Below are 25,226 nucleotides of genomic sequence, written 5' to 3' on the forward strand. Positions count from 1 at the left end.
GCCCAACGCAGCAAGCAGAAGGGTTCACACAATCTCCCAGCTATTTAAAAAATCCCCACACTGAGGGAGTGAATGGTCAAACAGCTCCAAGGGAAGTATCCATGTTTTCCAAACCATTTGCAGACACAAACTCCCTGCTCTCTGGGGCAGTTGTTGCTGCTAGTGACAAGACAGACCTGGTATGTGAATTGCAGTTGGGGAGATGGGGGTAGAGCCCCTGGAGCCTGCTGCTGGGGGAGGGTAGCAACACTATTAATCTTGCCAGCCCGCATAAGAGGAATTCAAACCCTCCGTGTCCACACAGCACAGAGGCTGCAGCACAGAGGACTGACCGAAAGCAGAGCGTACAGACAACGAACAAGTACGCAACTTTCTCTTCCTCCCCAGCCGTCCCTGCTGTGCAGGCCACAGCCACTGCTTCCCAGTTCAGAGGCCTCCAAATTCCAGCCTGCTATGTCCAAAGCTGCTGAGACATGCAGCTTGAAGGTACTGGGAGCTGCGGTTACCAGCACCTCAGAAATCCTGGCCTGTGAATTTGGATCCTAGATCAGACACCCAGTCAAAATCCTAGGGCTGTTTTCAAAGACAAACTAGTTCTTAAAGAGGGATCAGCTTTGACCAGGTCCAGCTACTGGAAGTGAGATATTTTCCCCTCATTTCCCACTGCTGGCTTTAGAAGCCCCCATCAGTCTTGGCTTCCCCAGGCTGCCTCATCACACCCAGCTCTAGGGGACTTGGGTGAGACCAGGAGTGCAGCATGACCAAGCACAGCAAAGACTGACTCATTGTTTCATTAGATGATTTGTTAGATGAGAACTTAAAGGCGCTTGGGGAGGCCAGTACCATAGCAGGGAGAAGTCTCCCCCAGTGAAAGAGCACTTGGACAGGTCTCAGCCAGGTAGCAGTTAGTGAGCAACTCAGTGTCAGCTGGGATGGCATAGGCACCTGCTATGTCCTGCAGACCAAATACCAAGAGTTTCCAACTGTCACAGCATGAGCTACACTCATGGCCAACTCTAGCCCTTAAGCTGCCCTCACTGAAGGGGGAAACTCAGCTTTGTGATCACCAATGCAGTGGATTGCCTGGAAAACACCACATTAGGCAACGCAACTGTAGCATCTTAATGTTATTTAGCAGCTCATCAAGATCTGTCCCATGTGACTCACCAGCTCTCCACGTACCCTTGTGTGGAAGCCAGTGGTGGAGATGCATAGGCTCACAGCTACTGGAAAGCAGCAACCGAGGCTTGCCTTGGGCTCTGGTAGGCCCGAGGTGGAGATGTGGGGCAGAAAGTTGCTAGCTGCCGTCAGCAGAATCTTAGTGCTGGCAAGCCAATGCACGTGCCATAATGCTGTGCCCTTCTAGAGCGAGCGCCGTTTTTGAAAGTCTCTTTGCTTCCCAGTTTGTATTCAGGACCTAGCTAACCAGTAACACTGTCAGCGCCTCCTGCAAACAGACATCAATAAAACAGCTACTAAAACAGTCCAGTTGTGACAAGAGCAGTGCTGCGACATTTCCCTTTGGCCAACTGCTTTGCAGCCAACAGCTCTCAGTGAGGCTAGATCCCAAGCTCTCGAAGAAAAATAAGCCACCAGAGTCTGTGCTGATCAGTGACCAAAGCTTGGCTGCAAGTAGCGTGACCGCCTAGCAGCACTGGTGAGATGTGGACGGGGAATTTGCCCTGCAGTGACCCGCTAAGGCCCAGATCGGACCCAGCTCACAGGCTGCAGTTTGTAACAGTTTTGTCAGATGCGAGCCATTGGCGGGAGCGCGAGGTTCTCTCTTGGGGTAGGATCCTTCCAGGACCTTTTGCACACAGCTACTCTCCATCTACGCTCCCACTGTCCAAAGCACAATAAAGGGTGTGGCTGGAGTGAGGCAGCAGCATGAGCAGGTGCCTGACTCAGCTCTTCTGGTTCATGAGCCAGGAGAAGAGCAGCTTCCGGGGCTTAGGTTTCCTGGCTTGGTGGATGCGCACTGTGCGGGGGGAGCGCCACACTTTGATGGTGGTGTCATCACTGGCTGTCAGGAGCAGTTCCTGCTCAATGGGGCTGAATACCACCGAGTTGACCACGTCGTCATGCTGCAGCTTGGCCAGGCAGATATTATAGTGCCGGTCCCAAACGTAGCCATGATGATCCTCTGCCCCACTGCATTGAACAGAAGACACCAGTAAGAACCCAGCTCGGCCAGAGGGAAAGGGGCCCTAACCCGCCTTCCCCAAAAGCCTCACAAAAATATATGGAGGAAACAGGTGCCTCTGCCCTAAGGTTTGGGGTTACACCCAAAATACTGACCCAGCTTGTGTCCAGCCCTCACAGCTGTGAGGAAAACCTTTCCAAGAAGGAGCCAAGGGGAATCGATGCAAGGGTGTTTGTCTGAGTTTGCAGTAGTGCTGGTGTGAGTTGTGCTGCTCAGTTCAATGGGTACTCATCAGTGTCATCTTTAGGGTTCAGAGTTAACTTACCCATCAACATGCTCCTTCCACAATCCCAAACCACCAGAAGCCTCGACTATCTCCTCCCCAGATACCACCTTCCAGAGCTCCCTCACCCAGTACTGCACTGTCAAATCAAGAGCGCGGGGACAGCATAACATACTGACTGCTAGCCTCGTCACTGCACTGAGCACGTGGTTGGCAGTCATCCCATTCGGTACAAGCCTAGTTTTTCAGGTAAGTCGCGCTGCTGCAGGAATTGCCTGAGTGCCTCCGAGGCTGGGCCTTGTGCTGCAGAATCTACCCCATCTCAGCCACAGACCTAGCTCTATAACAAAAAACCAAGGAGCACAGCACAGAGGTCCGGGGAACTGGGTTTCTCTCCCCTCCCATCCCACTAGCTTTGCGGCCAAGAGGGACAGGCCCACTGGGCACCTGGCTACGAAGTCCCTGCTGACATCAAGGAAGATGAAGAAGCATTCATCATTGGGGGTGTAGGCCCGGTGCGCGCGGAGGGCTCGCTTCACCTCCTTCATAGTTTTCAGATCAAACACATGCAAGTCAATCTCCTCTGCGATGGGGGGTGGCTGCATGGGATCAGAGATCACACAGTCCCGCGGCCAGGACCGGCTGTTCACATACAGGTACCTAGGGGACAGCAGGGGAGAGGTTACACTGCTGGGTCACTGCTCCAGTAACTGCATTACCATCCGGTCTAGAAAACCTCTCTGGCACGGCTGTGCTAGGGCACTGGCTGGTTTCACTGCCTGGCTCTCCAGTGCAAGCTCGCAGCCGTGGTGTTTGGGTTACAGACTCTGGAGGAGCAGGAGGCTGGAGTTTTGGAAACAGCCGTTTATATGAATTATTTTTAAGATTTCAATTAAGCCATTTCCATCCCTGCTCAGTTCTGCAAGTCGGAACCCCCCAAGTGCCTAACAAGGGGCCTTTAAGTACGTGCTGCTGGGAAACTCCAAGGAGAGTTCATTTTATACACCAAGCTCCTCTATCGAGCCAGCCACTCAGAGGGCCTGGCCCAGCTACAGAGCCAGAACAAGAGCACACAGATGGGGAAAACATCTCCTTAGGCAGCTCCTGCATGCAGTTACTAGAATCAGCATCTGGCTGGTCCCCAATTCCATTCCTATCCCTCCCAGCCAAGACTCCTGGCCACCACTTCCCCGGTGTGGGCTAAATCAAGCGCCCCTCCCCCACTTCTGTCTCTCTCTCTCACACACACACACACACACACGAGAAACAGAAACATACAAGACAAGAGGAAAGCCCAAGCTCCCCGGGTCCCTGCACTCAAGAGCAAGCTACACTCAGCTGAGCTAATGGAGAGTCCTCTCAACTCTCTCCCCGACTTGCTTGAGAGGGGAATTCCTTCCTGACCCCAGATCCTGTGACCAGTTTAACTCTGTGCACATGAGCGAATCACCACCATGATTACATGCAAGAGCCATTTACACTCCGAAACACCCTCTGGGTCCAGTGCCCCATTACAGCAGCCTCTGGCATGGAGCAGCTTATGCATGCTGTGCCTGGCTGCAGGGTCACTTCCCTGCCGGCATGGAGACATTCCTCTGCACAGTGCTGTAGTGGATAGTTTTCAGAACCCAGGATTAGACCCCAGCAGAGCCAACTTGGCTTATCACCCTGCTAATAGACACATTAAGTTCCATGCATTTTGCTTTGTGCCAGGGGTCGGGAGAAGAGATCTCAAATACCAAGGGCCTGTTTAGTCTGTGCCTGTGTACACGCATTAATGAGCCCATGGAGGAAAGGAACAATCCCTTTGCTCTTAAATAAAAAAAATCACCAAGCTCTGGAACCACCCCCCCCCACACACACACACACATACTAACTACACTTAAAGTGATCAGCTGGTGGCCAGTGGCTCCATCCCCATGGCAGACCCTCTGCTCTGCTGTGCCTCGCATCCTGCCACACCCACCTGTGATCAGGAGAAAGGCCCATCCCAATAATGTGACCGTGGATGTCGATGACATGATCCAGCGAATCAAAGAACTCGTCCGAACGTCTCTCCTCCCCAAGCACCGGTCCAGCAGTCGTCATCTGATGAGGCAAGATCTGCTTAATCCCTTCAGGGGAAAGGGAGGCAAAAAGGGGGATTAGTCTGCTCTGCAAGAGGGCGCTGCTGCTGCCTGACTCATAGGTAACATTCAAAAGCCAAAGGACTGAGGGGAGCTCCCCGCAGGCTCCAGAGCAAGGAGCGTCCCTCTGAAACCTTATTACAAGCTGCTAGGAGTGAGGAAACCCACATGGGGGACCCTGGCTGGGAACTGACTCCTTTATGACAAGGCTCGGGTGGGGACTGAGAGTCATGGTACAGTACAGGGCATCAGTCCCTCGGCACTCTCCTCTGCTGGCTATTCCTGTGGCACCAGCCCAAAGCATCATTTGTGCCCTTCCAGTAAGGTTTGCAGCTAGGATGGGGGTGTTTAGTCCCTTCACTCCCACTGTTTACAGCCAGAGCAATTCCAAAAGCAAACACAAAACACTTCCTTTCAACGGCTATAATCTCCTTGGAACTAGGTTTAACCGGGACCAGACGATTACTGCAGTGGTGGTTTCCTGATGCAGTCATAGAATCATAGAATATCAGGGTTGGAAGGGACCTCAGGAGGTCATCTAGTCCCACCCCCTGCTCAAAGCAGGACCCATCACCAATTAAATCATCCCAGCCAGGGCTTTGTCAAGCCTGACCTTAAAAACTTCTAAGGAAGGAGATTCCACCACCTCCCTAGGCAACGCATTCCAGTGTTTCACCACCCTCCTAGTGAAAAAGTTTTTCCTAATATCCAACCTAAACCTCCCCCACTGCAACTTGAGACCATTACTCCTTGTCCTGTCCTCTTCCACCACTGAGAATAGTCTAGAACCATCCTCTCTGGAACTACCTCTCAGGTAGTTGAAAGCAGCTATCAAATCCCTCCTCATTCTTCTCTTCCGCAGACTAAACAATCCCAGTTCCCTCAGCCTCTCCTCATAACTCATGTGTTCCAGACCCCTAATCATTTTTGTTGCCCTTCGCTGGACTCTCTCCAATTTATCCACATCCTTCTTGTAGTGTGGGGCCCAAAACTGGACACAGTACTCCAGATGAGGCCTCACCAATGTGGAATAGAGGGGGACGATCACGTCCCTCAATCTGCTCACTATGCCCCTACTTATACATCCCAAAATGCCATTGGCCTTCTTGGCAACAAGGGCACACTGCTGACTCATATCCAGCTCCTCGTCCACTGTCACCCCTAGGTCCTTTTCCGCAGAATTGCTGCCTAGCCATTCGGTCCCTAGTCTGTAGCTGTGCATTGGGTTCTTCCGTCCTAAGTGCAGGACCCTGCACTTATCCTTATTGAACCTCATCAGATTTCTTTTGCCCCAATCCTCCAATTTGTCTCGGTCCCTCTGTATCCTATCCCTGCCCTCCAGCGTATCTACCACTCCTCCCAGTTTAGTATCATCCGCAAATTTGCTGAGAGTGCAGTCCACACCATCCTCCAGATCATTTATGAAGATATTGAACAAAACCGGCCCCAGGACCGACCCCTGGGGCACTCCACTTGACACCGGCTGCCAACTAGACATGGAGCCATTGATCACTACCCGTTGAGCCCGACAATCTAGCCAACTTTCTACCCACCTTATAGTGCATTCATCCAGCCCATACTTCTTTAACTTGCTGACAAGAATACTGTGGGAGACCGTGTCAAAAGCTTTGCTAAAGTCAAGATACAATACATCCACTGCTTTCCCTTCATCCACAGAACCAGTAATCTCATCATAGAAGGCGATTAGATTAGTCAGGCATGACCTTCCCTTGGTGAATCCATGCTGACTGTTCCTGAGCACTTTCCTCTCATGTAAGTGCTTCAGGATTGATTCTTTGAGGACCTGCTCCATGATTTTTCTGGGGACTGAAGTGAGGCTTACTGGCCTGTAGTTCCCAGGATCCTCCTTCTCCAGTCCTGAGAGAAGGTCCCTTCCCTGCTGCCTGGGAACAAGTTAACTGAGTTGTAAGAGTACGATTCTGTCATGAAGGTCACGGATTCTATTACCTTCCAGGACCTCTGACTTCTTCCACAGTGGCGGCTAGCCCCGGGAGTGGCAGAGCTGCTGGCTGGCTGACTGCTGGAGCTGTGGCCCCGTGGGGCCAGGTCCACCTCCGTGGGGCCGGAGCAGCAACCATCAGCCCTTGCCACAGGAGCAGTGGCGGGACTGGAGCAGCTGCTGGAGTTCAGCCCCTGGCAACGCTCTGACTGACGGTTAGTCCCCCCCAAGTGTATTTTAGTAAAAGTCAGGGACAGGATGCAGCCTTCTGTGAATCTTTGTTTATTGCTCACACTTTGTGATGTTATTAATATGAACTGTGACCATATAGATCATTGTTACAACCAAAGTCATGTAGTGGCACCAAATCTTGTACAAAGGAGGTCAAGTAAGGTATCCTAGACTTTTACTAAAAATACCTATGACAGAATCTTAACTGTAGTCATTTGCAACAGATTCCTCAGAGGCATCCTGCAAAGGTAAATATATGTATGCAGAGACAACTGAGTTGGGGGAGGGGGGGTGTAGTCAGACATTTGGTTTACACCTTTTTAAACTCACTCTTGAGAGAGAAGCTCTGTGCTAAGGATCTTGCACCAACCCCTTCAGTAATTGGCAGAGAGCTCCCAAGCCACAGCTCTGAGTCCTCCAAGCTGGATCAGTCCTGGGACTATCACTCTCAACACCACTACCAGTTCTCAGTAAAACACACTTCAGGCCTTCACACTAGGAAATCAGATTGGTATAACTACATTGCTTAGGGGCGTGAAAAATCCCCATCCCTGAGCGACAGTTATACTGACCGGTTCACACAGGAGAATTTCCTGTCAACCTAGCGCTGTCAACATAGCTGTCACCTCTCAGGGAGGTGGATGGGAGAACCCTGCCGTCAGCACAGGTAGTATCTTCACTGAAGTGCTACAGCTGCATCTGAAGTGTGGAGAAGCACAGAGAAGCGAGGAAGTGCCCCAACTGCCAGCCTTTTCTGGCCACTTTCCCGTTTACTCCTCACGGGGAGGGTACCAACCAGGTGTGTAAAGTGCTTTGAGATCTGCTGATGAAAAGCACTGTGAGAGCTGGCATTACTGTTATTATTTAAATGTGGCTGTGCCTGGTGGTTTTTATCTGGCGATCAAGGCAATTTACAAGCCCTCAGTGATTGTGCCCACAATGCATCAGCTTGTGGGCAGGACCAGAGTCACATGAAAAGCCTGTTGTGACACATAGCTAGAAAGGGTTAAACATCCTGCAAAATCAAAAACCCTCATAAGACATGTAGGGAGAGAATGTTTGTGTTTTTGGGTATTTACACATGTATGAGTAGGGTCAACAACGTAATCAACAGTCCCTGCCTATACTGTATTCCGATAATTCAGAGGTCAAAAGAACATCCTAGCATTGAAATGAATTGTAAACATGGGATATCTCGGTATTCATCTCTCTTTGAAATGTACTGTGACTGGTGGAGGAACAAGCAAACTGCCTTATGTTAATTCTATAGCTAAGTACCGGTGATGGACCTCCTTCAAAGTCATGCTAATAACCTTTTGAACTCCAACTTGTCAAAAACATGACATTGTATAAAAGGTCCTTGGGTCCTGATTCTGTCATCTCAGAGCTGCTTAGGCTTCATCAGGGGAAGTTTGAGTCACAAGACTGAGGTCCTAGTTATGCTGGGGGAACACCCTGAATATGATATTTGGACATAGGTTATAGTCCAGTGACCTATTTCTGAAAGAACTCTTTGCAGCTATGAAGCTCACCATCTCTGCTGTCAATCTGCACCTCAATGAATTGAACTCCTGTCTGTCTGTCGGTCTTTTAACCCTACTCTCTCTCTCGTTTTTTAATAAAGTTTAGTTTAGTTAATAAGACTTGGCTGTAGCGTGTATTTGGGTAAGATCTGGAATACTCATTAACCTGGAAGATAATGTGTCCGATTCTTTGGGATTGGTAGAACCTTTTCTTTTATATGATGAAGTAAGATTTACATAAATTTCATCATATCTGATGTGGGTACCTGGATGGAGGCTTGAGGCTGGATCACTTTAAGGGAACTGTGTTGTTTGGACTTCTGAGTAACCAGTAAGGTAATAAAGAAGCTGTTTTATGCTGGCTTGGTAAATCTAAGTATTGGAATATCCACCAGCTTTTGGGGGTTTGTCTGCCCCATTCTTTGCGGTTCACCCTAATTGAGTGACCACAGCTGGCCCCCACTAGGACCCCGGTCACACCTGTTTTCTGTACACCACAAAGGGGCACCAAATAGGTTCCCTGAGGGATGTTTTACCACATGAGCACAGCACCATTACAGCTGAATTCCAGCTTTGAGGTCCTGTCTGGGAGGCGGCTGGGGAAATCCATCCGAGCAGCCCAAATGAGACACAGCTGAGAGCCTATAACAGGGGCCCTGGGTCGCAACTCTGCCTGGACCTCAATAGGAAAAGGAGATGACCTTTTCCCTGGCTCCTGTGACAGGTTTCATTTGAATATTAGACTAAGTAGCACATTTTTTGGATTCAAACCTAGGTCTGGCAGAGAAATCCTGCAGCATGGGAAGAAAGGGAAGCCACCAAAGCACCTTCCGGAGAGCAGCACAGGTCAGATGAGTGAAGCCGAGAGCTTTGGTAGCAGGACTGAACTCTGGTCTCACGTGAGTCAATGACACACCAGTAGGGCATGTAGGACTTCCAATAGTGCACCCAACCCATCGGAGCAGTGTGCTCCAAGCATGCAGCGAGTAAATTTAAATACCAAGTCCTTGGGGCAGAGAGCAGATGCAGGAGGCCTGTTCTACACACAAACCTTTCAGCAAACATTCTGTGATGCCTGCCATTGGGAGAGGAAGAAGCCAGTGGTTTGCCCTGGTATAAGATCACTCTTTCTGCTTTAGGCAATAGTTCCAAGTTAAGAAATCCCTTTAATTCAAAGGCACCATAACTATCCCACAGAAGGCTATGCTGGCAACTTTACAGGAGCCCAAGGGCTGCACATAATTTGCAGTTGTTTTCCATTTTTCACATGGTGCTTCAGCCTATGTACACTACAGGTCCCAGCATGCAACATGCAGCCTTGATCCAAGGGACCTGACTGCTCACATCCAGATGGAGCATCCTGTAGCCACCAGGGCCCATGCTGAAAAGGTGATGTCAGGCCAAGTTGGAGGATGGGCTGTACTTTTCTCAACACCAACACAAGACCAGATGGCAGAATATTACAGCCTGCTGGTGGTGGTGGAACCTAGAGATGCTAGTTCTACATTATTGCAGTGTTACAGTGCACAGATAAAGTCACAAAATGTCAAAGCTAGGGTTGGACACATGACCTTAACTCTGCCCCTTGTGTATATCATGCACTAGGAGTCAGGCTTCAATTATATGATCAAAGACTATTTCACAAGTGGCTCATCTTAACTGTTTTCTACAAACTTAGAACCTGGAAAGCCTTCCCTTCTGGCTCAGGCAGGTGGTAAAATCAGATCAGAGCCAAGAGAGCAGGAGGGGATGGACGCTGAATTGGGGAGTGCAGGCAGGGGAAGGAACCAGGAAGATGCAAAGTTCACTTCACCCTGGTGGCTTCACAACAGATGCAGAGCAGGGAGACCAAGAGCAGCTTCCCACTCCCTCCCCTTCTGCTTGTACTAGAGGTGGTTGGTTCCTCCCTGGCCTTGGGCTCTGTTTCTTAGGGACCTTTTGAAAAGAAGCTAGGGGGTAGGTGGGGGAAGGATCAGCTGTCCCCACTCCCATTCCTGGTGGCGACACTCCTCACAGCTCTAGCATTTGCCCTAGCCCCACAGGGCTCTTCCCACTCAAGGCTCCAGCATGGGGGACGGAAAAGAGGAGGGAAAGCCCCCTTCCAAAGAGGCTGTCACCTGGGACTCTGGCAGTCAGCTGCCAGCACTAGTGTCATGGCTGTGGCTCTGTCTCTGCAAGGGAATGACGCAGGGGCTGGAAATCACTGAACCTTCTACAATTAGACCACTTAAAAGTGGGGTTCCAGACCTTAGAGAGTGCCGTCTGTGGGAATGCTTTGGCTGAATGTGCAAAGCCCTAATATGCTGGAGGTCTGAGCACTCAGATCTGAGCTGATCCTCTTCCAACCTGCCCTGAGTCTCAATGAGAACAAGCCAAACTGGGAGAATCAGAGACATATAAGGTGTCAGCATTGCCAAGAGCTCCCATATAACTGGTTGCACCTGCAGTTTTCTAAGTACTACAGAAAGAAAAAATAAAAATACATCTGCTGTGCATGCTCGGTACGTAGCTTGCAGACGCTCGGAGCTCTTAAACCCAGCAAGGGCTCGAGCCCTCAGACAGGTCCCTGGCTATGACAAGATTTACATTTCTCTAGCTGTAACTAAATACAAGGGGTGGCTAGATTTTTTATTAAAAAAAAGTTCTAGGGAGTTGAACTTTTTTTAATCTCAAAACAGCTGACAGGATTTTGCATAAACTTCCCAGAAAGTTTCACCTTTGGCCAGAGACCAAGTCTGGAAAAACACAGCCTGGTGGGAAGCATTTTGGAAAGGGGTTATAATGGAAGCGGTTTTGAAACCTTAACTACAGAAGGCACCTAACAGAAATCCACTGTGCTAGGAGGTGACCAGAGCCTCTGCACTAAAACAGCAGTTCACTTACAATAAGGCACTGAGTCAGCAAGTGGACTGTCATTGCCCAGCTTTGTCCCTCAGACTGTGTTGTGAACGTCAGAGCCCAGTGGGAGCCCGAGCAAGGCAGAGCTCTGCTACTCACCTATCTGGTGTGGAGAGTAGGTGAGGCATCCTGTGGTGAAGATTAAGTATTTCTTCTTGTTGCTGGCTTCTGTGGGGAGCTGGGTTAGTTCAGGCGGTTTAGTCCGGTTCCTAGCAAGCAGCTCTGCCACCTTCGTCTCCAGCTCTCTCTCACTCAGGACGGGCATCACACGGCCTTCAAGGATGTCATCCAGGAACTGCTGCAGCCCATCCTCTGCTGTCCCGCTCCCACCACCCGGTGATGCCTGCGCCACTGGCTCTGGCATCACTTTCTGCTTGGGCTTCACCTCCTCTTCCTCACTGTCACTGCCAAGGTCAAAGACCTGGTAGGGAGAGGTAGCAGCAGCCAGCTGCTCCTTGTGGTCCAGGAGCAGGTCCGGGGCATCGTAGCGGCTGCAGTCTGCCACCATCACTGTCCGGATAGTGCTGGCATTCAAGTTCTGGATTTTGAACAGTCTCTTCACTACATTCACATTCTCAGACTCTATGCCCTGTTAACAGAGGGGAGAGAGTGCGCAGATGCCTTCTCGCTGTGACCAAACAGTACCAGAGAGCACAAAAGGGCTCAGAATCACTTCTACAACAGACTTCATAGGAGCCCCAAACCCTCGAGAGAGGGAGCCCTCTCTAAACAGCACTGTGCCCTTTAGGGCTTTTCAACAGAGGCTGTCAAAGCACTTTACAAGTGGTGGTGAATGGAGCTCCCTGGAGATGGGCCAGTATAGCAGTTCCCCTCTGTGCCTCAGTTTCCCCACCTGTAAGATGGGAAGTGACTTACCCAGGGTCACACAGCCAGACAGTGGCAGAGTTGGGAATAGAACCCAGAGTTCTCTGCTTTAGTCCTCTAGCTGACACCGCCTGTCCTAACAAACATAGGTTCAGGAACAAAGCTTCTATTCTGACCACTGGTTCGGCATGATTGGCCATTCTAGGAGCAGAAAAACAGTTACCAATTTGCTTCCTAGAGTTTGTTTCTCCATTTCCTTCCTTTGGGAGGGTTTCACTGCAGCTACTTCATCCTGCAGACTGCTTCATCTCGCAATCTGCACTGACATAGGCTGCCAATGACATGAATGCTCCACTTCTTTGGGCCTGCAAATTGTCAACACCATTAAAAAGGGAGTACAGGCTAATGGGTAGAAAAAGGACTTACAGGGTCTGGCTCAGAACTTGGGGAACCCAACATCCAGGCTTCATTTTCCCCCATCTGTAAAATGGGGGAATTAAATCCTTACCTCTCAGGGGCTGCGAGGGTTAACACTTCAACGTTTGCTCAGCACTGACAGATCCCTGGTGCTTGTATAATAAAGACTGAGGTTTCATAGCACTCAGTGAAAGATGAAGGAGCTATTCTCATTCTATAGGGCTGCCGGGGCCAGCAACAAGACAGCAATGGGCTGCCAGGCAGTGTTTGTCCACCTTCTCCGGAGCAGTTTGTAGTAACTGATGCAAGAGGCGGCAGATGGAATAGAGCATGCTTGAGCCTAAAGAACTGAGGGGAAGGGGCACAAGTGGCAAACTAATAATAATACTCCCGTCTGCTATGGAGAAGCAAGGGGTCAGCCTGCCAATAGAAATACAATACCTGCCAATACAGCCTGCTGTAGTAAGGCTCAATGAGGAGAGCTGTACAAACAGATAGTGCCTGTCAAACGAGGATCTCAAAGCGCAACAAGCAGACTGAGCTCAACATCCCTATCCAACACCTGCCCCCCAGGGGGAGGAACTGTTCTCCCTATTTCACCAAGGAGGAAACTGAGGCACAATGGGTAAGTGAATTCCACAGGTCACAGTGAACCCATGACAGAGCAGGAGCAGTGCTTGGATCCCCCTCCTTGGAAGCCGCAAAGTCACATGACATTCACTTCCCTCATTTCCTCTAGCAAGGAGGATTCTTTGGCCCATCTGTGGCCATATTAATTCCCTGTCCAGTGAGCACCTGTGTCCCATAAGGCCAAGCACCCAGATATGATGGCAGGTTGGCAACAGCTGACAGACTCCAGCAGCCCTAGGCACCCAGCTCTCACAGGGCCCATCAAGGCATCCAATGACTCTTAACCCACCTGCTCACCATGGCTCATCCTCTGGTCCCTTCCAGAATGAGACCCTGGGCTGGACTCCAGTCTCCATCCCCATTAAAACAACACGAGTGCATGGAAGCAGACAGCACAGAGCCACATGGGAAGTGCCCACTGCAACGGGTGCTGTGCCAGGGAGGCAACGGGGTACTGGAGGGCCGCCTTCAGCCAACTCTACCTTGAGCCTAAGCTCTCCACCCCTCTTAACCTTCTCCCAAGTTCATGCTATCACTGTATTTGCTCCCAGAACGACCCTAACTCCCACTACAGGAGGCATGATCGTGGGAGAGTGCTCCGTTCCTCACCCCTGTTGGCAGTGCCCAGGGTTCTCTAAGGCATCGGTCCCCAAAAAGGGGGCTCAGCAGTGATGTCAGAGAGTCAATGTCTCACACCCAGCTGACGGGAACCGTCCAGGCTATTAAACAACCCAGAGCCTGGAGAAGCATGGCCCTGGGACACACCTGGAAGGCATTGTTCAGCCACAGCACAGAGCAGGAGGTGATGTGCCCAATTCGGTGCAGGTTGCCGGAAATCAAGTTGGTTTCATTCAGCCAGCAGCCAAACACATCATAGGGTTTATTCCTCACCCTGGAGAGGAGCGTGAAGTTCTCTGGAGGGAAGGAGAAAGGGGGAGGATAATACAGCTCCACAGAAAGGACCCCAGTGAAGCAAGAGACAGGACCCACAGGACAGGGATTCAAGTCAGAGGCCCAGCTGATCCCTGAAGCAGAGTGGATGTAAAGATGGATGGTCCCTCTTACAGCTTATCATCAGTGTGGATTCCCAACACACTCTGCCTTTCAGTGGCGCTATGGTAACTAGCAGCCAAGATATTCCCCTAGATCATACAGGGGCTCTCTCTCTTTCTCGGCGCAGTGAGCGTCACTGTCGATTTACAAGGGCCCACAGGTTTTGAGCCAATCCATCCCTGTAAGAAGCCTCCACTTGGGTAGGGATCCCAGGATAGAGATAGCAGGAGATACTGTGACTCAAGATTAATATGGTCCCAGGACTGGAGCAGCAGAGGGCAATCCAGGCCAAGAGGGATGTTCATCAGCAAAGCTCTGTGATATGACAGGAAAAGACCAGCTAACGGTTTTGTGACTCAGAGGCTATTGGCAGAGCTGGAAGATGGGGTAGCCTCAGGACTCAGCTGTGGGGGAAAGCTTGCCCACTGCCTGCTCTCCTGCTGCCTGACTGCGGCATCAGTGCCTCACTTTCAACAGCATCAGAGTCTGCCAAAGGTCCCTTTTAAAAAGGGACATGAAAAACCCATCCAGTCCCTTTCCTAGCCATGGGCCAAGTCACAGCCCCTCCATCCTGCCACCTTCAGCTTTCCAAGGGCAATTTGAGTCTGTGGCTACCCAGCCAGTTCCACACTCACACCAAGGCAGAGCCAAGCTGAAATGAGCATTACCCAGGCTAATGACAGCGATCTCTCCTGACGAGGAGTTGCGAGGCCCCACAAAGACCCCTGACACCAGGAGGAGGGAGTCATCCGAGTTGAACTGGGAGAACTGGGTGTAGCTCCAGTTGTACAGCCTCATGTTGGAGCTGTGGAGCAGGGAAATGGCCAGCTCGTTGTTCCAGATCTGAGGACAAAGGGGACAGGGCAGGCTGTTTCACTCAGAGAATCATAGAATCATAGAATATAAGGGTTGGAAGGGACCCCAGAAGGTCATCTAGTCCAACCCCCTGCTCGAAGCAGGACCAATTCCCAGTTAAATCATCCCAGCCAGGGCTTTGTCAAGCCTGACCTTAAAAACCTCTAAGGAAGGAGATTCTACCACCTCCCTAGGTAACGCATTCCAGTGTTTCACCACCCTCCTAGTGAAAAAGTTTTTCCTAATATCCAATCTAAACCTCCCCCACTGTAACTTGAGACCATTACTCCTCGTTCTGTCATCTGCTACCATTGAGAACAGTCTAGAGCCATCCTCTTTGGAACCCCCTTTCAGGTAGTTGAAAACAGCTATCAAATCCCCCCTCATTCTTCTCTTCTGCAGGCTAAACAATCCCAGCTCCCTCAGCCTCTCCTCATAACTCATATGTTCCAGACCCCTAATCATTTTTGTTGCCCTTCGCTGGACTCTCTCCAAATTATCCACATCCTTCTTGAAGTGTGGGGCCCAAAACTGGACACAGTACTCCAGATGAGGCCTCACCAATGTCGAATAGAGGGGAACGATCACGTCCCTCGATCTGCTCGCTATGCCCCTACTTATACATCCCAAAATGCCATTGGCCTTCTTGGCAACAAGGGCACACTGCTGACTCATATCCAGCTTCTCGTCCACTGTCACCCCTAGGTCCTTTTCCGCAGAACTGCTGCCTAGCCATTCGGTCCCTAGTCTGTAGCTGTGCATTGGGTTCTTCCGTCCTAAGTGCAGGACCCTGCACTTATCCTTATTGAACCTCATCAGATTTCTTTTGGCCCAATCCTCCAATTTGTCTAGGTCCTTCTGTATCCTATCCCTCCCCTCCAGTGTATCTACCACTCCTCCCAGTTTAGTATCATCCGCAAATTTGCTGAGAGTGCAATCCACACCATCCTCCAGATCATTTATGAAGATATTGAACAAAACCGGCCCCAGGACCGACCCTTGGGGCACTCCACTTGATACCGGCTGCCAACTAGACATGGAGCCATTGATCACTACCCGTTGAGCCCGACAATCTAGCCAGCTTTCTACCCACCTTGTAGTGCATTCATCCAGCCCATACTTCCTCAACTTGCTGACAAGAATACTGTGGGAGACTGTGTCATTAACCAGGATTCACAGAGCACCAGTCAGGAGGCACGGAAGCAAACAGATGGAGATGTGCTAACCCCAGCCTCGCTGCCAGAAAGCCATTCAGAAGGGAACCGGAGGGTTTGCAGTCATTGCTATGAAGATCTTCGATGAATTTGGCCCCAACCAGTGCACTGCCCCGTTACTATCATTCCCTCAGCCTCAGAGGGCTGGTGCTCTGCAGCACTCAGGACAGTTGTTCCTCTGAGAGCTCAGTTCTGCCTCCTGGTTCATTTTAGGGTCATTTCCTAGGTTCCCTCTAAGCTGCGTGGCCCCCGATTAAGCCATGCGCAGGGGCTCAGGGCTGTGGCAGGGAGAGGCGCCCCTCACCGCCAACCCCAGCGTGGACCTGCCGCGGCCAGAGGAGAGGAGCCCCTGCCTCGGCCCGACCCAGGCCTGCCGGAGCTGCCAGGGAGAGGAGCCCCTCTCTCAGCTCAGGCCAGCCCCACTGGAGCTGCTGGGGCCAGGAAGAAGCACCTCTCCCCTGGCCCCAAGCTGCTGAGGTGAGAGAGGGCTGGGAAGAGTCCTCTTTTCCCACTGCAGCCACGGCCCAGCCTGTACCCCCCCACATACACCCCAACTCTCTGCTCCAGCCCTGAGCCCCCTCCCATACTCTGAACCCCTCGGCCCCAAGCCCACCACATGAATTTTGTTATGGGCACCAATATGAAGGTGATGTGTCACACAGGGTCATGTCACACATCACCTTCATATTGGTGTCCATAACAAAACTCATTCCGCACACGTGCGTAAGAAATTAGAGGGAACACTGGTCACATCCCCCGGCTGGGGGAAGGGCCTGTGACCATCTTCATTTCTGACTGCAGTGGGCCCCCGTGCAATGCGAGTGGGATTGGAGCTGGGCCCAGGCCCTATGCTAGCAGAAGTCACTGCAGTCTGACAGGATTCCCTGGTTCCTGGCAATGGAGTTGGTGTCTAGTTAGGGACACCTGGCCTTAACTTAGTCCACCTTCCAACCTCCACACCGCCACTGGCCACCTCAGCAGTCAGGCTGGACCCTGCTGCACCCAGCCAGCTTTCCCCAGGTTAGGGCCAAGTGAACCCAGTCAATGTGCAGAGCCCCCCAGATGAGGCACAGGGAGGGGACATGACTCACCCACAGGGACAGCGAGTCAGTAGCAGAGTCAGGAGCCCTGACACCTAGACCCACAAAACTGTTCACACCACTGAGGGATAGCTCAGTGGTTTGAGCATTGGCCTGCTAAACTCAGGGTTGTGAGTTCAATCCTTCAGGGGGCCATTTAGGGATCTAGGGCAAAAATTGGGGATTGGTCCTGCTTTTGAGCAGGGGGTTGGACTAGATGACCTCCTGAGGTCCCTTCCAACGCTGATATTCTATGTCTATGTCTCACTTGTTTCCTGGGTCCCCTTCCTACTCTCCTAATCCCTGCCCAATCATTGCCCAGGCTGGGGTGACAGCACACGGCTTGGGGCTTAGGTCAGAAATCTCAGCGAGGGAGAGCTCAGGCAAGGGAATTAGATTAGGGGTCTGTTACAGGAGCGGGTGGGGAAGGGTCAGTGGCCTGTGATGAGCAGGGGTCAGATTAGCCGATCATGATGGTCCCTTCTGGCTTTACAGTCTATGCATCCAGAGACGGCTTTGCAAAGCCAACTCCCACTCCTTCCCCAGCCAAACCCTTGTCCCTGTGCAACCTGCCCATAACCTCCACAACCCCTGCTTCCCCTCCTTGATTTCTATGCACTTAGGAGAGCCACATAACACAAGACATGCACTAAGCCCTGTAAAGGAAGTAAAAGAGGTCTAGTAAAGGAGTCCCAGAAGTCAGTGATAACCAGCCACTCGGAGAAGGGCCAGACTGAGCAGTCCGGATGGCCCAAAGCCCCACAAACTCAGATGCTCCTGACCTGCCCATCATGCCTCCTCTGCTTTCTGGACACTAAGAAGTTTCAGCCCCAGAATCCCTCCCCACAGCTCCTGACTAGAAGGCCTGACGGCACTAACCAGAGAGGGTCAGCATATAAGAACTCAACGGAAGATTTTCACAGCTGGAACCTGAACGTGGCCAGCTTAGATGAGTGAATAAACCCCTCAGAACAAAAGCTGCATGCCCTTTACCTTAACTGTGCAGTCCTTGGAGCAGGATGCAAACAGGTAACCTGTGTGGGAGAAGCTAAGGTGTAAGACCTGGTCATTGTGCTCCGTCAGGGTCTGCACTTCAACACAGGGGATGGTGTCATAGAGCCTCTGGAAGTCCTCGTACCAGGAAACAGCAGCTACAACACATGCGGATAGGAGGGAGGAGTCAAAGCTCAGCATAAGTGGAAGCCATAAAGCCACATGACTTGTCTATAACAGGGACTTGATATTTCTCACTAGCGTTAGCAATGGCAGGAGCCCAAGTGTAGACAAGGCTGCCACAGCCGCAGCCATTGGTAATCAGATTTTCTCTGACCATCTTAATAAATACAAGGAAACATCTATTTGAAGGATTTTAACTCAGAAACATTGGTGGGTTCTAAGCCACACTGTGAGATGTAGGAATCACCATGGAGAGTCCAATGAATGCCTATTGTTGAGCCCTGAGCAGAGGTTAAGGTGCAAACCACATGTTAGGATGCATAAGGAATGGGATAGATATTAGTAAGAATATTACATCGTCATAGAACCACAGGATTAGAAGGGACCACGAGGGTCATCTAGTCCAGTGGTTCTCAACCAAGGGTACGTTTAACCCAGGGAGTTATGCAGAGGTCTTCCAGGGGGTACATCAACTCATCTAGATATTTGCCTAGTTTTACAACGGGCTACATCTAAAGCACTAGCGAAGTCAGTACAAACTAAAATATCATACAATGACTTGTTTATACTGCTCTATATACACACTGAAATGGAAGTACAATATTTATATTCCAATGGATTTATTTTATAATTATATGGTAAAAATGAGAAAGGAAGCAATGTTTCAGCAATAGTGTGGCTGTGACACTTTTGTATTTTTGTGTCTGATTTTGAAAGCAAGTATTTTTTAAGTGGGGTGAAACCTGGGGGCACGCAAGACAAATCAGACTCCTGAAAGGGGCACAGTAGTCTGGAAAGGCTGAGCGCCACTGAGCTAGTCTAACCCCCTGCCAACACACAGGATTTGTTGTGTCTAAACCATCCAAGACAGACGGCTGTCCAGCCTCCTTTTGAAAACCTCCAGTGAAGGAGCTTCCATGACTTCCCTAGGTGTCTGTGCCATTGTCCAACTATTGTGGTAGTTATATACATTAATTGGTGACCCTCATCTGAAATGAGGAGTTCCGTTCTGTTCCCTCTGCCAACAATGAGATAGAAAAATGAGAAGTCCAGAAATGGTCTGTGGTCTGAAGAGGCTTCTATATGAAGTGGGACTGAGAAGAACAGGGCCTGTTTAATTTAGAGAGGAGATGTGACAGAGGTGCACAAAAATACCTCAGGACCTCTCACAATATAAGAACCTGGGGACATTTAGTGAAAATGAAAGGTCACAAGCTTAAGACTCAAAAGAAAGATTTTTTTTATACAAATGCATAATTTGTGGCAGTGAGTTCCACAGGCCAGTTTGAGGACTGATGAGGCCAAGGATTCAGAGGAGGAGCTGATCTTTATATAGGTAATGAGAACATCCATAGTTATGTCAGATAGGAGTTCAAAAGTTAGGGATATCCACTCTCCTGCTGCAGGGTATAAAGCAGCCACTAACTGAGGGCTAGGAAGAAACTCACGGGCAGCATATTCCACAACCGTCCATTAAGGGAGTCTTCCACCTTCCTCTGTAGTATCCAGCACTGGCCCCTGCTTGACAGAAGAGTGGGCTAGATGGGTCACAGCTCTAATTTGGCATTCCACTAATGCTCCTAGTCACAGCAGCCCCTGGATCCCATTTACTGAGCCTACAGACATGATGCTTCCCCCTAGGTTTGAACTGGAACCCTGACATTGTAGTCCCTTCTCAACAGGGGCAGCTTGACACAGGCAGACCTACCTACCGACCAGACTGGGGGGCTCTGCTCCTTTCCATCAGTCCCCTAGGGTGGATGACCTCTTTGAAACTCCAGTTCAGCCACTCATTTTGTTGGCAGTATCCTTTAATATCGGCCTCTTGTCACAGGTATGTCACACAGGGAGAGCAGTACAGGCCAGTCCACCAAGTGCTCCAGCTATTTTGTTTTCAGCCCCTGCAGAGCTGGGGAAGTACCCAACCAAATTCCTGGACTTACTCTACTGCACTAATGGGTCCAATGACATAACAGCAGCTAACAAACAGGTTTGCCAGCTATGGCCACAGAGTAAACAGGAATTAGAGGAGCACATGCACAAGTCAAACAAAACTAACGTGGAAATATTAAATACACCTTCATTTTGGATTTACTTATGCTGGTTACAGCTAAAAGCCAGTTATCCAAGGGTCTACGGTGACAGAGAAAACCTTCAGGGTTCAGAAAACAGGCAGCAGCCCCATGCTGGAGCTACAAATCCTAAAGGCTGCAGGGTTGAAGCCAAGTGGATTTTTGCAGCCATTTTTGTACTTCTTTCTCCCTCCCCCAAGAATGGGTCTTTGCTCACTCATTCTTCACAGCATGACTCTCCTGCCTCACTCAGCTGGAAGGTCAGGCATTCTCTGCCTCTGCATCCTCTTGATTTCCCACTCTCGTCCACCGGAGTGGAACTGGAGGATGAGCACATGGCTGCTGTACATGTCATATGGTGGGGAGCAGAGTTCCGCAGAATCATGATAAAGCCTGCACCTCCCAAGTGGGACTTGTATGCATCTTGGCAATGCCCAGTCCCTGAGTCCTCTCAGCAACAAGGGTCTGTCTACACTAGGAATATGACCTGGTGATCCATGGTTAAGGACCACTGTTGTCTTCCTTGGCCAGTCCTCAACCAGTGGTTGAAGATGTTCAGGTGCAAGGCCAAGTGAGACCCACATTTGAAAGTGGATAACACAACACCACCATAAACATGAGATTTGTTGTACCTGCTTATGCCCTTCTTAAAGGGACAATAATCACCCAGCAGCCTGGTCTAGGTATTGTAAGAAACTGTCAGTCTGCAGACGGGTTTAAAAAAAATCTTTAAATTTTAGACATGGATGGGGTAGGGGAGGGAAATCTCTGAATTTTCAGCAAATTCCATTCCACAATTTTCAACAGGGTCTGATGGGCAATAGACCCTTTCCCCTCTAGGTCACTATGTGATGGCTGATGTTCCCTGAACTGCAATCCCGAGTTCATGTCACATGGACCAGTGCCCATGTCACATTGACCTGTCTAAGAGGCCAAGGATTAAATAATCTACTGGGAGCTGCATGTCCCGCACACATCTCGGTGCTTAGCTTTCCAGGGATGGGCCTTTATAGAATACCATCAGTCAGAGATGGGGTCCCTACAGGTCAGAGGGGGGCAAACTGGCAGGGCTGCATGGAGGAAATCTTGTGCTGCTGCCAATGCTGTTCCTGTTTTGTGAATTAACAGGACTGTGGTCTACCAGTCAGCTAACCCAGCCCTTTTCAACAGTGCAAAATTGATAACTTACTAAACATAGTTAAAAATACCAGACCTGGGTGCCGTGGCACTTCCCGAGAGACCCTGTAGTATCTATAGAACAGCTCCTTCCACAGGAACTCATCCCGGGCCACCGCATGCCATTGCCGACACACCAACCCCACCGAGAGCACATCTACGTGGTCCAGGTACAGGAAAATCTCATAGAGGATGCTGTCTGGGAGAAGGGGACTATCCCCAACATCCATACTGTCATTCTGTCACCAAAGGGCTCTGAAAATAAACAGAGTGGGGAAGTTGGTGCCTGTTCGTTACAGAAGGTAGAAACGTCCCACGTTGGGGTCATGCAGAGTAGCAAGGTTCTCCTGTCTGATCAAACTTATTGAGAGTCATAGAAGGAAAGAACAGCAGCTTTTTACAGGAAGCAGCAAACACACACATAGGGAAAGTGAGAGATTTCTAAATTCACATTACCAATCACTGGTGTTCATACCGTAACATTTGGTGGTGTGCTGTGTTGTTGTTGTTTTTAAATTCCCTTTGACTTGATCCTTAATGATTTTCTTCTAGTTTTTTGTCCCCAAACAGAAATGGCTTCTTAATGAATTTTCTACTTTTATTTTTTAATGTAGCAACTCTTTAAGGCTCCATACTACCGAGACGGACACTAACATTTACTATGAAATTGTTCACATGTGAAAGGTCACAACAAACAGAGGCCCTAATACTACAAATGCTCACATATGGGCCTAGTTATTCATGTACATATTCATACAGTGACCCCCAACACAGGCTGTCAGCAGTGTTTGACTCTGGGACTTTCAGCACAAAAGCACAGCTTCTAGTATGTCAGCTAAAGAACAAGATCTATTAGCTGGGGGCAGTAGGAGGCAGCTACACTCTGCGTGGGCCAACCCCAGGTGGGGTGGGAATGCAGGGTGTTGGTCTCAGGATATTAGCGAGACAAAGTGGGGGAAGTAAGATCTTTTACTGGACCAACTTCTGTTGGAGAGAGAGACCATAATAGCAGCTTTGTGTGGCTCAAAAGCTCGTCTCTCTCACCAACAGAAATTGGTCCAATAAGAGCGATTACTCACCCACCTTGTCACTTTACAACCTTGTTATCTATCCTCCTCAGGGAAGGGTAAAGGTCTATATTTTGGGTTTCAACCCCAGCTATTGGCCCAAGGCAGAGGCTATTATAGAACTGGCATCTAAACAGACACGAACTCTAGGTCAGCTCAGACACTCATGAGAGGCTTACCCTGCTGGGGGGGGGATATAGAACACATTTGCAAAGTGGGCGGCATCTCTCGCTCTGGGAGTGGTCCACACAAGAGGCACAGCCTGCTACTGCTGACAATTAATGGACCTTGTCCTTTAACTTAGGAGGTAGGCATCTAAGCTTTGGTGCTGAAGGTTCCAGGTTCAAACACTGCTGATGGCCCATGGGGGACTGAGACTTCAATGGGGTACGCACATGTAGCCAGAATTTGCTGCTGCTGCTCCACATTTAGGGCCTGATCCTGCTCCCACTGGATTCACTGAGAGAAGGATTGAGCCCTGAGACTTTTTCAATTATCTGCATTAACACCACACTATCCTTTAATAACAGTGTGCATGCCTATAGCACCTTTCATCTAGGGATCCCAAAGACCTTTACAAACATTCATTAATTCTCACCCCACTCCTGTGAGACAGGTATTATTATAATGGTATCCATTTTACAGCTGGGGAAGCTGAGGCACAAACCAGTGAATTGGCTAATGCCATACAATAAATGAGAAGTAAAACTATTCTCCTGCTATAGCCACTTGACAATATTCCCTCTTTGCTCTTTCATCTTGATGGACTACAGCTGGATTTCAAAGACAATAATATGGACCGTAAAAGGCTGTAGCCAATTGAGAACTTTTTGTAATCTGGAACAACAGGTTAAACAGCATATATACCTTTGACTCACAGTTCGTAACAACCCCTCAGAAGCTTGGAACTGTGGTAGTTCTTAGCAAAACCGCATCGTCTCCTGTGCATGTGGACAGGAGAGCACCGGTCATGGGTACTGGGCTACAGGTAGAAAGAGGGACTTGATAAGATAATGACCCCAGATGCAGACAGCATGGCCTTGGTGCAAGATGCAAGGAGCCCCAGAAACCACCTCTCCACTAGGGAACTGTATAAAGACGTTTCCATCAGCTCAGCAGGCTTAATTAAGATAGCGATGTAAATGCCCCAAGCTACCAGAACCCAGCCTACAGCAGGGCTCCCACTAGCCCCAACGCTGGTACAAGTGGCTATAGGTCTTAGCATCCGCCACTACAGAGAAGTGGTCTAGGGCGACTAGATGCTGAGCTCCCATCCTACTGGGGCCCCTTGAAGCGGACACAGTCTCTCCCATTTCCAGCCTGCCCTCGCGATAATTCAGCAGCTGGACTGTTCAATAACCGATCCCTGCTGCGCTCAGCCAGCTCCTGGCTCTGCCAGCGGCTTGACACACACGGGGCCGGCGTGCGCGGCAGCTCCGTGCCGGCCAGAGGGCGAGGCCGGGCAGGCGCCTGCCAGAGGGGAGGGGAGGGGAGGGCAGCGCGCCCGCCCCCTCTGGGCCCCCGGCAGCCCCGCTTCAGCCATTTGCTGGCCCCAGCCCGCCAATAAGGACCCCCCCGTCTCAGGCTCCCCCCGTCCACGAGCCAGGCCCCGGCAAGCTTCACACTGCCCCGGCCAGATCCCCCACCTCAGCTCCCCGGCTCCGGCTCCTCCCCACGGCGCGGGCTTCCGGCCCTCCCGCTCCTCGCTTCCGCTCTGGCCGAGCCGCTCTAGCCCCTCTCTATGGTCCGCCGCCACGCCCCCAGACCTCCCCAGGCCAGATTGTCCCATCCCAGAGGCCCCATCCTGCCCAGGCCTGACTAATGGAGCCCAGCATCGTCCATGCCTGGAGGCACTCACGTGGCACAAGCCTGTCCTTCCCTGCGTCTCCCGCCTGGGTCCTGGGTGGGGGCTGGGGACAGAGGGCTCAGGCCCTGAGCTGCAGGCACCCAGCCTGGCCCATTGGTGCACAGCTGCTCAATGGCTGGCATCTGTGCCTATCAATGTCAAAGAATCAATCCTGAAGCACTTACATGCCTGACTAATCTAATCGCCTTCTATGATGAGATTACTGGTTCTGTGGATGAAGGGAAAGCAGTGGATGTATTGTTTCTTGACTTTAGCAAAGCTTTTGACACGGTCTCCCACAGTATTCTTGTCAGCAGGTTAAAGAAGTATGGGCTGGATGAATGCACTATAAGGTGGGTAGAAAGTTGGCTAGATTGTCGGGCTCAACGGGTAGTGATCAATGGCTCCATGTCTAGTTGGCAGCCGGTGTCAAGTGGAGTGCCCTAGGGGTCGGTCCTGGGGCCGGTTTTGTTCAATATCTTCATAAATGATCTGGAGGATGGTGTGGACTGCACTCTCAGCAAATTTGCGGATGATACTAAACTGGGAGGAGTGGTAGATACGCTGGAGGGCAGGGATAGGATACAGAGGGACCTAGACAAATTGGAGGATTGGGCCATAAGAAATCTGATGAGGTTCAATAAGGATAAGT

General features: G+C 50.5%; 1 protein-coding gene across 2 annotated transcripts; it reads right to left on the bottom strand.

The window, feature by feature from the left end:
- Positions 1 to 1,112: 1,112 nt before the first annotated feature.
- FBXW5 (F-box and WD repeat domain containing 5) lies at positions 1,113 to 24,404 on the bottom strand. 2 transcript variants are annotated; one of them, XM_048822856.2, is made up of 10 exons: positions 24,375 to 24,404; positions 23,596 to 23,710; positions 21,699 to 21,916; positions 18,231 to 18,388; positions 14,758 to 14,932; positions 13,802 to 13,950; positions 11,264 to 11,753; positions 4,393 to 4,540; positions 2,874 to 3,086; positions 1,113 to 2,151 (listed from the first exon to the last, which is right to left on the bottom strand). In XM_048822856.2, exons 3-10 carry the CDS (start codon positions 21,889 to 21,891, stop codon positions 1,905 to 1,907), a joined length of 1,773 nt encoding a protein of 590 aa, XP_048678813.2. In that variant the 5' UTR covers positions 21,892 to 21,916; positions 23,596 to 23,710; positions 24,375 to 24,404; the 3' UTR covers positions 1,113 to 1,904. The 2 variants fall into 2 exon arrangements, with proteins under 2 accessions (XP_048678813.2, XP_048678814.2); XM_048822857.2 differs by lacking the exon at positions 23,596 to 23,710 and having other exon boundaries at positions 24,375 to 24,403.
- Between the last annotated feature and the right edge of the window lie 822 nt (positions 24,405 to 25,226).

Source organism: Caretta caretta, chromosome 16 (assembly GCF_965140235.1).
Source record: "Caretta caretta isolate rCarCar2 chromosome 16, rCarCar1.hap1, whole genome shotgun sequence".
In the NCBI taxonomy this organism is placed as follows: domain Eukaryota; kingdom Metazoa; phylum Chordata; order Testudines; family Cheloniidae; genus Caretta; species Caretta caretta.